At 39.0% G+C, this 13,813-nt stretch overlaps 1 protein-coding gene across 1 annotated transcript in view; it reads left to right on the top strand.

The window, feature by feature from the left end:
• The window catches only part of LOC140929839 (unconventional myosin-IXb-like), a 75,989-nt gene that overhangs the window by 1,495 nt on the left and 60,681 nt on the right, over nt 1-13,813 (top strand). The window contains exons 2-16 of the mRNA XM_073379537.1: nt 1-568; nt 1,785-1,879; nt 3,207-3,269; nt 4,086-4,185; nt 4,353-4,459; nt 5,655-5,709; nt 5,808-5,876; nt 6,627-6,716; nt 7,346-7,456; nt 8,819-8,953; nt 10,174-10,295; nt 10,794-10,932; nt 11,074-11,164; nt 11,920-12,015; nt 13,039-13,088. The exon at nt 1-568 is cut by the window's left edge and continues 459 nt beyond it. Coding sequence (XP_073235638.1) covers nt 1-568; nt 1,785-1,879; nt 3,207-3,269; nt 4,086-4,185; nt 4,353-4,459; nt 5,655-5,709; nt 5,808-5,876; nt 6,627-6,716; nt 7,346-7,456; nt 8,819-8,953; nt 10,174-10,295; nt 10,794-10,932; nt 11,074-11,164; nt 11,920-12,015; nt 13,039-13,088 — 1,891 coding nt within the window. The remainder of the gene's footprint in view (nt 569-1,784; nt 1,880-3,206; nt 3,270-4,085; nt 4,186-4,352; nt 4,460-5,654; nt 5,710-5,807; nt 5,877-6,626; nt 6,717-7,345; nt 7,457-8,818; nt 8,954-10,173; nt 10,296-10,793; nt 10,933-11,073; nt 11,165-11,919; nt 12,016-13,038; nt 13,089-13,813) is intronic.

Genomic DNA, 13,813 nt, shown 5'->3' on the forward strand with positions numbered 1-13,813 from the left:
ACTACCACCGGAGATACGAACAAAATATCGCCTTTTTATTAGAGAAAAGGTGGTCGAAGAAGTAGAGGAAAAACCAGAATTACTTAGAAGAAACTGGATGGACTGCCACGAGAGTGTAAGAAACTGCCAAGAGTTAGATTTCGACTTGGAATCTAAACTTCCGGATGACGACCTCTGTCGACTACCGACTTTGTCGGAGCAAACTTTGTTGGAACATCTTGAAGATAGGTTTTCCCAAGGACGAATATACACATACGTGGGAGAAATCCTTATAGCAGTGAACCCTTTTCGTTTTTTTCCCATGTACAATCCGAAGTTTATAAATGCTTACACGAACCGGAACTTAGGATCTCTACCTCCTCACATTTTCGCCATAGCCGATGTGGCTTTTCATCGAATGTTGCGAGAAAGGAAAAGTCAGTGTGTTGTGATAAGCGGCGAAAGTGGATCGGGGAAAACCGAAAGCACCAAGCTACTAGTTCACCATCTCACAGCTTTGGCTGTTAAATCGCACGTACAAACTTCGTCCGTCGAGAAGACAATTCTTGGTGTAGGACCTGTTCTAGAGGTAAGCAAAGTGCATGTTTCTTCTCACGAATCTTGGGTTTAAACTTTGTACTGTGGATGCGTAAGTCTTAATCTTTTGTTAAAGAGTGAGTGTTTCTAGATGAGTAAATAAACACTTTCCTATGAAGCTCAAGGAAACTGTCGTTGATAAACTGAGAGTGAACCCCTTGTGCTCACACAGAATTTTTAAAGTTAAATTTAATTTAATTAAAATGATCGAGTGTCTTATATTTGCCAAATTTGGTTTCCTAACTGTTTAAGATGTGGCAAATGTTTTGCTTTGTAAACAAGAAAATTTTACGACTTTTATGGGCAATAAGTGATCTTTTAATGCAATTAGAAAATTTGGACTTGGGAATGATAATAAATGCAAAGTATTTCAAGAATTAAAGTTGCAAGCACTGTGTTGTTAAATACTCACAGGTTGTGTTTATTTACACTCTAGATTGTAAAAAGAAAAAAAAATTGGGCTCTTGAGACCAAGAAACTTTATTTTCCCTAAAATGTATGAAAATTGTGTCAGGGGGTTCAAAAAATTCTCAAGCAACAACAACAACAACAACAACAAACAGTAATTTTTTATTTTACCTACTTGGGATCTGTTAATCTCCCGGTAATTACCTTCAGTAGGTATGAACCAGAAAGAAGGTTAGAAAATGCAGTATATAACGTGGCTAGATCATGGTGGATCAAAGGAACTGATAAATTCTTCCCCTGAGTAAGTTCATGGGTTCCTTTGATGCATCACAATCAGAGCAATAGTGGATCATTGATCCTGACCTGGATCATCAGAAAGGGACATCCCTTAAGCCTGATCCTCATATGTTGCTGACCTACCTGCAACATTTCCACCGGTACTGCCTGGGATACTGTTCCAATATAAGAACCGGAATGGCCGGCCACATTGGTTATCCCAGTCTTTGTTGCTGGCATGCCTGTGAGGTTGACGAAGGTTTAACTTTGCAGGCGTGCCAGTGGTAGAGCCCTGCAGTGGCTCTAGTTGCTGATGGTGCATGTGAACAGTATCCCGGGGAGAGACAGCGGCTAAGTTGGAGCTAAACTGGGGGGAAATGAGAACCAGGCTTAAGAATCAATTAGTGAGAGGTACAACTGTCAACTGTCCTTTATGGAACATTTGGCTTTATTATAATGAAAACAGAGTGATATGGTGCAAACTGATATGTTTAGTGAAAGTATTTGCTCTATTTTTATCAAAGGCATTTGGTAATGCAAGTACAGCATACAACAATAACTCCAGCAGGTTCGGAAAATTTACTCAAATCAAATTTAGGGAAGATGGAGCAGTTTGTGGGTATGTAACTGTCAAGATTATTTTCTTACAATCTTGTTGGATACACTGTGGCTAAGATCAGAACAACTTTAGAATACTTTACTTTATTGAATTTGCCACAATGACAGGGGATGAAACAGGATTTGCGTCCTTATTGATTTCAACCCTTTCATCACCCACCAAGCCCATGAATGGTTGTACCACACCACTGGTGTCTACTCCCCTCACTCCTTACGAACAGAAGTGTGGGTTCTTTTATGTCCCACAAGAATAAGAACAGTGAAAAAGCTGTGAGATGGGGCCTGCAGTTTTTTATCCTTATCTGAGAAGACTAGAATATCTAACCATTTGTAGATGTCACAACAAAAGCGGCAGATTCTCTCAGTTACTTCAAGGCCCTCATGAGTGTTAGTCCAGCCGGGCTTTGAACCCACAACCTCCTGCTCGGCAGACCAGTGCTTATATATCTAATTAAGCTAACCGGGCAAGGGTATGAAGTATACATGTAGTTGATGCTTTTGTATAAAGTTGATTAGCATCCAGAACTGTCATTAAGGGCCGTAACCTGTAACACCTATTATTGCTGAGCTCGCTTGATGTTACAGGTGATGCATTTGCAAAGCTAAAGGTGGCACTATAAATTTTTGTGAGATGTTATGGGTGAATCTTCATTTGCTATGGCTGCGCCAAAACTTAATGACAGCCCTGGTATACATGAACATTAAATAGAATCTTGAAGGGTAAAGAGAGTTCATACTGACGACATTTTGGGTTTCCTGCTGGACTGTGGAAGCAGCTGTTGGATATGCCCACAGAATAGTACTTAATTTTAGTTAAAACTGGTGGGACTGTATGGGTATTCTGACGTTTTTGTGATGCAGTTCATCATGTGGTTTGATTCCATATTGGTCATTATGTGTTGATAGACATTCTGGATTTTATTTTGACCCTGTGACAACTTCTGACAATGTGTTCAGCTGAGGGCAAGGTCTTGGGGTTCAAACCCTGGCTAGACTACCAAATACAGGGTCATGCAAGTTCTTGTGTCAGTTCAGAAGATCCAGTGATTTTGTTTGCTCTGTGTCCTGCATCCTTGACACAAAAATATCTCCAAAGATGCAAAATGATTAATGGCATGCGTCCTGTAGGACACAAAGATCAGTTTGAAGGACCTTGTCAATACCTCCAGTCCTTCAGATGTGGCTGTGGTTTCCTACAACAACTAGGATGGAATTAAAAAAAAGCAGTAATAATTACATTAATAATGTCTTACAGTAATGATTACAATTTATTATTAGTTTCCATTGTTACTGAATGGAAAAATATATTTGCCTTTTTCTGTCACCAGAGCTGCGCTCAGAAAATATTTGCTGGAGAAGTCTAGAATTGTCTCACAAGCACCAGCAGAGAGGTAAGACGGGATGTAACTGTACAGTCATTGACCCATCACTGTAGGGCCTCCCCACATCATCAGCTTAAGTAACCACGACAACAACTATTTGATTGAGAACGTTCCTTAGAGAGGATTATTTATTTTATTTCAAATTTATCATGTTTGTAAAAGGTTTGAACCCAGGAGTTATTTCATTGGTAGATACATGTAACGTACATGTATAGTTGTGTGGCTGAGTGTATTCCTGAATAGGATGGTTGTTGATAATGACTGATGTGGATCACTTTAGGTGTCTGGGAAACTGCCCACCTACCCCACCCCTAAGCTAACATTAACACTTGTTTCTCACTTGGGGCAAAATGATACCTTAGGGGAGGGGTAGGTGGGCAGTTTCCCAGAAACCTACATTGATCCACTGATGTTTCGACAACCTGTGCGGTGATACAACTCACATTTACTTACTTTCAACCTGATGTCATGTGATACAACTTACTTTCACTCTGAAGATGACTTCTGCTCGGGTTGTTGAAACATCACTTACTGTTAGCAACATTCCTAGAGTGTAATCAGGACTACATCGATCCAGTACAATCATGGGCTAGCTATTCATCATATTTACTTAGCCTCACTCATTTTGTCCTAAGATGTTGGCAAATTTTTCTTGAGTTGAATTCTTAAAGACTGGATCCAAGTACAAAACACAGGAAGAAAAAAATTTGGGGCAATTTTTTGAAAAGATTTAGTCAGTTTACAAATAAAACCTTTTAGTAATATTTATTATTAGTCTGGCCAGGAGATATTTACCACTAGCATAAATGATTATACTTGTTGCAGAAATTATCATGTGTTTTACTATCTGCTTGCTGGAGCGAGTCCTGAAGACAGAGAGGAACTTCATCTCACAAATCCAGATGAATACTGCTATCTAAACCAGGTAAACATGCGAATAATATTATTATTTTACCAGTGGCATTGTTTTCTTTGGTGAAATCAAGTATTTATTTGTCAGAAGCCTCTTGATTTATGTATGATTTTAATATTATTGTGCATAGATTTTTTTATTGTTTTTGTTTCTCAGAATCTTATTATTTTGTTTTGCAGAATGAATGTTATACTCCAGAAGGAAGTAACATTGATGAAGCATATGAATTTCTAAGGCTTCAAAAGTCTATGGACATGGTGGGATTCACTGCAGATGTACAAAAGAGGTTTGTAGTGCACAGTACCTCTGTTAAAGGCTAAAATTGGTAAAGTTGGTTATTCTAAAAAAAATGCACCCCTCTTGAGAAAGATGTACATGTAGGTGTGATACCCATCATGGCGCGAGTGTGGGGCAGAGAGAAAAATGTAGGGTGCATTCCTTTGGGATGATCCGGATGAGGATCAGTGATCCGAGAACATTTGGATCTTAGTAGATCAAATGAACCGATGAATCCTTGTCCAGAGTGGATTCATCGGTTCATTTGATCTACTATGATTCAAGTGATCTAGGATCACTGATCCTGTTCCGGATCATCCCAAGGGAATGCACCCTTAAACTCTCTAACAGGATTCAAACCTTAAAGAGCACTTTATGACCTCTCACACACTGGACAGATGCTCTCTTCATTGAGCCATTTGAGAGATGTGTAGATAGGAAGGCAGACAAATGCATCCAATAAGCAATAGGCATCCCTTGTATACATGTATGTTAGAGTCAGCAATGTCGAGCATATTCATGTACTACAGTGTTATAAAATTTGCATAAGAAACCTTTAGGTTCGAGGATGAGATTTAATTTGAAGTTTCTTTTTGTATTCTCAAAAAATATACAGCCCTAAGAAATCTTCATTTCACTTTTTTTCACCTGAAAAGTTAGCCTGGCTATTTTGATGGAAGGAAATTTAGCCTCTTCTTCTTGCAAAGTGATAAAACTTCTAACATTTTTAATAACTTGTTTCAATCGTGACTACATTTTCGCTAAAATAGCTAGTAAATTGATTTTGGCAATTGTGTTTTCAACCAAAATGATGCTGGTTAACGCATGCGCACAACTTACTATTTACAAAATTGTGTCCCTCGTAGTAAGGCTTGGTAGGGATTGGGAAAGATGTAGATATGTAATAATCATCATGTAACATGTGGGGGACAAAGAAAAATATCTGAGGGTCCTTACAGGATTTGAACCAGACTAACCTCCAAAACACTATGTCTCTATCCGCGTCCCAAGTGCTCGTGACTTGAAGATCGTCATATCTTTCTCATTCACAACCAAGCTTAAACTTTGCCTTCTTTCTTAAATTACTACCTTTCAGTTTGATTTGCCTCTCACTGTTCAGATCTTCCAAACTTTTATACTGACCTTTATTCCAGCCTTGACATCTGTTCCCTGTTCATTCACTTTCCCTCTTTTTTTTTTCACAGAATTTTTTGCATTTTATCTGCTGTCCTTCGGATTGGAAACTTGAATCTTGCACGGGTACTGCTTTGGAAAATTTTTTTTCTCTCTTGTTTGGTTTATATTTTCTTGCACCCTTAGTTTACAAAATATATTAATATTAATTTATTTATCCTCAGAGACCAGGTCATGAGGAAGCCATTCTTAAAGAAAGTGACGACTTGACTTTTGTATCTGATCTTCTGATGGTAAGTTTTTGTTTTTCTCTATTACATTCTAACCTCATTGTGGGACATCCTCTCATAAGCGACCACGTACATCCAATGCACCCAATTTTTTCCAGCTAAAGCCCTTTAGATAGAACCTCTCACAAACGACCACCTCGCATAAGAGACTGCAACCACTTTTTGGGATGATGGTTCATTATATTGGTTGATGGTTTCATATTTTCATCATGTTTGACCTCTAAAAGCAATGTCTCAGCACATGACCTGTCTTCAGGCCCCAGTTGTTCAAAAGGTGGATAGCGCTATCCACCGGATAAATCGCTTTCCAGTGGATAGTGCAATTGGTTTCCCTAATACTTATCCACTAGATAGTGATTTATCCAATGGATAGCGCTGTCTGACATTTAAACAACCCGGGCCTGATCGCACTATGTTACTCATGCCATATGAAGAACCTCTAGTGACAACATGGAAATACACATATCGTGACTTAGAAATAGCATTCAATTGTTCTTTTCCAAAAAGTAGGTGTTTCCAGCAATCTGTTTTATGGTTCAAATCAATTCTCACAAGTGACCACCTCCCATAAGTCACTACTAAATCTTCATATTCTGGGTGGTTTCTTATGTGAGATTTGGCTGTATTGTACCTCTAGACGTGTTATAAATTTTAACAAGTAGAAAAATAATTTTTCTGGTACAAGGCAAAATGATAACTACTTTAGTCGATCATCTTTAACTATCTGAGTTTGAAATGTAATGCTTTCAACAGGTTAACAGGCGCAGTGTCATAGAAGTTCTCACAACCAAAAAAACCAAAACAAGAAATGAACAATTTATTGTTCCTTACAAGTATGAAGAGGTGCGTTTTAGAATTTTTGATGAATGTCAACCATTGGCATTGCACATGTACATATCCCTGAGCTGTATGATCTGTGAAAGTTTTAACTTTGTGTGTGGCCACTGAACCAACCTTACCTGCTATAACGCACTTATAGCATCTAACAAACAGTGGCAAAAAGTGCATGTGCCAATTAGAAGTCACTTGACAATGTGACTGTCTTGAAGAACGATTTTGTCTTGTAAGCACGTGGTTTTTGTACAGGCTATTCATTGCCAATAAGCTCATGTCCTATCAGAGGACAATTTTCTTTTTACTTGGCCACCATTAGGGGGTTAAAGGTTGAAGTGGAAAGTTCACTTAGCTTATCCAGGTATGGTTTTGCGTTTCTCTCAACTCCCTTTCCCTTCCTTTCCAAATGCCTGCCATGCAGGCTAGGTAGTTTACAGGTACTCCACTCAAATATTTAGGAACGAATAATCTAAATACAACAATTAGGAATGACTGAGAACAAATTCATATGTGGCCAGATTGGGGCTGAAACCTGATTTTAGGCTAATGCTCAGGCCAGTTGGCCATGCTGTTTCCCATGTAGAGGGGAGGAAGGGTTAATAAGAGGTTGATTCTGTTGTTAAAATTCTATGTGACAGGCATTAGCCACAAGAGATGCTATGGCCAAAGCATTGTATGGGACCCTGTTTGACTGGATTGTATTACAAGTCAACCATGCTCTGGCTATCAAACAATCTAATGTAAAAGAGGTAATAAAACATCGTACTATTTATAACATGCACTGTTGCATCTTTTACTTCGGCCCACATTCAGGGCTGGCACTAAGGTCTAGGGGCCAAGAATTTCTGGAGCAACTTAGGTTTCTGGGAAACTGCCCACCTACCCCTCCCATAAGCTAACATTAACTCTTACTTCTCACTTAGGGCAAAATGTTGGCGTGGCTGAGGGGTAGGTGGTCAGTTTCCCAAAAACCTAAATTGATCCGAATTTCCCCTGGCTACTATGACTGATCCCCACCTACTTTCATGGGAAACAAAAGAAAAATGGAACCAAAAGAACTTTCTATAGCAGTTCAATTCCCTGCGTACTTGTTGCATACACCCGATAACTTGAAATCTTAGTGACTGCCCTGCTTCTTAGGGACATTGTTAAGATGCCCCTATAGATAAGTGGCTGTTATAGAAAGCTTTGGGTGTAATTCAACACCATTTTTTTGGTGGAATATTTTTACTTTTTCAAAACGGTTAGGTCATAATTTATTAATAAGTAGAGTCCAAAATGTCATTGAAACAGAACCCAAAAGTTGAGAACCACAGTGTTAACAAAATAGTGACAAAGGTCCAGGGATTGCTTTGGTTTGCACGTCATTGTTCACTTTAAATGGCCACTGTCATGAGGTTTATTGTGTAAATTGTATAGTTTAACCCATTTTAGTCCCAAGAGTGACCAACATGAATTTTCTCCTACCAACACCGATACTCAGTGAATAGAGAAGGCAATAAGAATTGATAAATGATTGCATTGAATTTGCTTTGATCTTAAAGCAAATTCTCTCAACTGATTCTTAAGGGAAATGTATGGAGATCGGTTTGGACAATTTGTATGTGGATACTGGGGCTTAAAGGGTTAAGATGAAATGGAGTGGCTGTTGAGATGACAGTTTTAAGAATGATAAAACAAGAGTGAAAGTATGAACTGTCTGTCAGTAAGATAAATCATGGCCATTTGGTCATGTAGCCATTCTTGGGAGCTGGCTGTTAGTCGAGGTCCAACCTTTGTGGTAATCTCTGAACCAGCATGTGAAACCCTTATTAAAATACTGGCTAGAGATAAGTTGTCATCTCAGACGAGTAATCCGTTTATAAAAGAGAGGGATAAATAGACAGATAAAATCTGATGGTTTATTCGTCCAAGATGAACGCCCAAGATAAAATCTTTCTGACACACATTATCCAACAGAAAGCTTGACTTAGAAGGTGGACAATCCATCTCTAGTTTTGAAATGGTCATTCCTGCAAACCATCAGCGTTTTGTCAGTTGTAAAGCACAATAATGACAGATAAACATTTAGGGTAAATAGAATAATACTGGCCTCTTTTTCTTAATTCCAGGGATGCTCTATAGGAGTTCTGGACATTTTTGGATTTGAGGATTACCAACACAACAGTTTTGAACAATTTTGTATCAACTTTGCAAATGAAAAATTGCAGTTTTACTTCAACAAGCATGTCTTCAAGCTTGAACAGGTGAGTTTGTTGGGAACTGATTGCCATTTATTTGACACATCCACAAGACTGTGATTTAATGGTGAAATGCCCCTCCAATACTTTTGACGTCAAACAAGTGGAAAAATACGTTTTGCAACAGTCCAACTCGAATGAGTATACCAGTTTTGTCAACTTGACAGAAAGAGTTGTCAAGTGGAAAATGCATTTCAGTTCACTCAAGGGTCTGCTTCGCACAGTTTTATAGTCGGGGGAATCTTACAATGGACAAAATTATTGTTTTACTGTACTCGGCAAAATAATGTCATTTAAAGTGAATTTGACCACTTTGCAACTTTTTTTTCTCGAGTAGATACAACTTGTCCGTTCTTAAGGATTGTAAAACATATTTTAAGAGTCGTATCTTATTGACAGTTTTGGAAGAATAATTATTGTAGTACACACCTACCTCCCATAATCCCAGGAGAGCCGTCACTTCTAATGAACAGCTCATACAAACAACACAAAGTATTGGTGATTCCAACTTAATTTAAATAACCGCCAAGCGGAATTTTCATGCTATCTTTATGTGTGGACACGGAAACAGATATTTCGTGTGTTTAATAGGTTGACAGTGCTATCCACTGGATAAATCTCTATCCAGTATATCTAATTTTTCAACTACTGAGCTGTATCTTTGCTCTTTTCTGACATATCACACCCAAGCTTCAGAGGTTACTAACTTAAACCCTTATGAAGTTATGAATAATTATATGAAAATGATATATGTGAACTGCGGAGTGAAGAATTAAATGAAGGATGATCATCACAGTTTAAAAACGCAACTTTTGCAGGTGTGAAAAGGTTTTCTTTTTGCAACTGCAAAAGTTGCTGATGTAACTGCGATGATCATCCTTCATTTAATTTTTAAGCGTTTTTAAGTCCCAAGAGCGACTTAATTCAATTTTATCTTAATATCAATACATAATGTGGAGAAAATGTTGTGAGAATTAATGAAATGATCACCTGATGGGAAAAGCTTTGATCAGCAAACAAATTCTCTCAACCAACTCCTAAAGGAAATGTATGGAGATTAGTCTAGAGAATTTGTATTTGTATATTGGGGCTTAAAGGGTTAAGGTGCTCTTTCCAGCAGCATCAATGGGTTTTTGCTTACTGGCTCTTGTCTTATCGTTTGTGATTTTAAGTTTCATTTTGTCTTATATAATTCATTGTAGTACTCATAATTTTGTAACTTTCAGGATGAATATGTTTCTGAAGGAATTGAGTGGAGAAATGTTGAATTTGTTGACAATTCTGCTTGTTTGGATTTGATTTGTGGCCGGCCAACAGGACTCTTAAACTTGATCGATGAGGAGAGCAGGTTAGTGTACAGGCTCACCAACCCGAGCACAGTAACCCCATACCCGACCATCCCTGGCCCAAAAAGTTGAATTCGTTGTAATGGAGGTAAAAAGTCAGTAAGGGAACCATCTCCCTCTTTGCTTTGCATTGCATCTTCCCTTTTTGTACAGGTAGTTTATTCAGACATAGATTTATGCCATGAGTTGTAATACAGTCAAACCTGTATTAAGCGGACCTCGAAACTGTATGTCGCGGTCACCATTTTCCTAGGTTCCATTGAGTTGTTTTTTTTTTAATGGTGTTCACTGTACCCCACATGTAGTTCTAGTGCAGCAACACACTGTGTACAATGTATGGCGTTAAGTTGTCTTTAACTTGCTTTCTTTTGGCACAAGAAGAGTAAGAAACAGTCTGAGGTCAATTTATCCTGGGATACTAGTTATAGATATTTCGCCTTCGGGTGACCGCCTAGCACTGGCTAAACTGTATAACGAATTGTTTTCTCCTCTTTTGCCAGTTTTCCTGGTGCCTCGGAAACATCATTGTTGGACAAATTGAACAAGAATCAATCAGGCCATGTTCATTATGAGCATTCTCTTATTCAGGATGCTTTTGTCATCAAGCATTATGCTGGCAGTGTCAAGTACAATATTCAGGTTAGCAAACTGTCAGGCTATTAGTTGTTCCTTTAATTATTTTTTCCAAGCTCTCCGTCACAAATGTCCTGTCCTGTGTGAAGTTAAACAGTCTGATGAATGAACGTTTTAATTGTAACGACGTGTATTGTTTGCTTGCAGGGATTTTTGGATAAAAACAGGGATCTCATGAGACCGGACATTTTAAGTGTTTTAAAGAACAGCGATTCACGATTTGTGAGAGACTTGCTTGGTAGGTTGTTAGGGCCTGTTCACACTGAGGCGGGGGACCCCAGATAGGTGAGGTAACATGTGGCGGGTCACCCCACCTATCATGTAAACGTGATCAAATTATGGACAGGCGGGTTACCCCGTTACCTCATCTACCTTGGGTCCCCTCCTTCCATGTAAACAGGCCACTAGTTATCTGACTGGCAATTGCTAAGACAGTAGGGACCTTCTGCATCAGGTGTTTCTTGGAAACCCGCAAACTCGGCATAGTGCAGTTTGCAGTTACGCGTTTGCAGTTTAAAGTTGTCAGGATTTCGAATTTTAGCAGGACGTTATTTGTTTCGTGCTGTCACGTTGTTTTTCGTGTCGTGAAGTCGAAGTACTTCACTTAAACCGGCTCATAAACATGAAGAATGCTTTGATTCGTAGTCAAATATCTAAATAGCACTTCGAAGGCAGGTACAGGAAACTAAGTTTTGCCTTTAAACGTGAGGCTGTACAATTTTTTATGGCAAAAACCCTTGCCGTAAACCACTTTTCTTGCCGTTCAAAACGTGTTTTGATCAACACTGCTAAAGGTCGTATCAAAGCGCTTTTTCCAGTTCTTAGCCTCTCCGTTTATAAACCCTCCTAAAACTCCTGACGAAGGTGTGTATGCCCAGGACCTGTAAGCGGCAGTTTACGGTATATTTTCAGGATTAAAACTCATCTCACATTTTTATCATTAAGATCAGGAAATTTCCTTTTGTTTTTCTGATGACACTGACTTTTTTTCAGGTGCTGATCCATTGGCCATGTACAGGTGGTCAATTCTCAGGTCTTTCTTCAGTGCTGTTCATGCTTTTAAGATGGCTGGCAGACACTATCGTGCAAGTAAGAGACAACGATTAGTTAGAATTCAAACCAGTCTGTGTTTGGGATTTCATGCGCGAAATCATCAGTGGCCGTTACAAATAATAAATTGAAATCTTAAACCGAAACATATAATAAATATCTTATGAACTTCTTTTTCTCGGTCTGTACCGAAAGTTACGGACTTCGAAGTCGATCAGTAAGAGGTAATTACATACCCGGTTTTAGAAGCCCGAACTTATGGACTTTTCAAACATCTCTGTACCAAGCACACGGCTATTAGGCCTGAGTTCGAAACAAGCAGCATGATCATAAGCTAGACAGATCATTTGATTGGTGGGTAGTAAAACGCGCATCATCGTTTTTTAACCCTTTCACTGGCAGAGTGCTTGATGGAGTTTTGTAAGGTGACTCTAACTTTTGAGTCTGTGGACAAAACCATATGATGTGACTATTCAAATGAAAGCTCTCTGCCTGTACTTACACATGGTGCTATTTGTTTTTCAAAATTTCACAAAATAAAATTTCGACATTTAGTCGAAATTTGCTTTTGGCTAAACTTGGCAGTGAGAGGGTTTAGGGGGCTATACCACGCTACTTGGTATCTTTTTAAAAAACTTGAACGTTTCTCCCATCAATTGAATATGAAAAATAATGGTCTAGTTTTGTTATTTAAAACTATATTTAGGCATTGAAACTGTTTCCAGTCATCTGTGGCAACGGATGGCAAGGATGGAAATGGATTGAAACTTGAACACCTTAGGCCAACCTTTTCAAGTTTTGATGCAATGCCCGCGAAATCCCCTCCCCCCCTCCCCCCCCCGCAAATTACTATGTTTAGTGCTCCCCCTAGCAATTTCCTGGTGTCATCAGTAGCCTCTTTAGCTCGTTTTGCAGCAATGTTGCAGAACAGGTTGCGCGGTTTTGTTGTCCCTTTTACCGTAGATTCATACGTGTCTTACCCGCCAAAGTCGAGCAAATGATAAAAAGGCTGTTTGCTGGGTGTTTGAAGCGTTTCTTTAAACCTTTTTGTTTATTTCCCAGATGGGAAGGCTGAGGAGCGTCACAGTACGATAGCCCGGAAAAGGAAGAGTGTAAGTGGTATTCATTTCTGTCCTTTTCTCGTGGCTTACACGCACGAGTCTGTTAGCCTGTTCCATGCGTTCAGATAGCGAGTAGCGAGTTTTAAAATTGTCCGTGAGGAAAACGAGGGGGAAAAGTCTCCCCTCGTTTTTTTTTCCTCGTCTATTTTTCGCCCACGCTCTGCTATCTGAACGCCTGGAACAAACTACGAGTCTCTTAACAAACCATTTAAAGGATATTTTGTGGTTCGCTGTTATTTCTTGTTTCGGGAGATAGTATTGTGTGATTATGAGATTCGTGAGATTTATGAGATCCGCGCAGGGTAAGAAAAAAATTTTGAACTCCACTTGTCCAATGGACAAGTGAAGTTCTGGTTTTACTTGTCCAAAGCTCAAGTCTAGTTGTCCATGGATGTATAGTTAAATTCAAGCTCTCTGATGCATGATAATGGCTACGAAGCAGAAACCTTTCTATTTCGGAACTAAGATAGCATGGAGCATTTTAAGTGTCAACAAAACACTCATAATGCATACAAGTAATAGAATACCTATTTACGGTGTTGTTTCTAGAGTCTTTATATAAGATACTACTCTGAATCACTGTCAGAGCTGCTGTCTATTTGAGGTAACTCAGGCAAGGGAGGAAGAGCTTGGAAGGGCTCACTAACAGATGGGCCAGCTGTGGGTACAACCACTGGTGCATCATGAACTCTTTTCATTGCATGCCTCTTTGTCTT

The sequence above is a fragment of the Porites lutea genome, chromosome 1, assembly GCF_958299795.1.
Source record: "Porites lutea chromosome 1, jaPorLute2.1, whole genome shotgun sequence".
Classification (NCBI taxonomy): Eukaryota; Metazoa; Cnidaria; class Anthozoa; order Scleractinia; family Poritidae; genus Porites; species Porites lutea.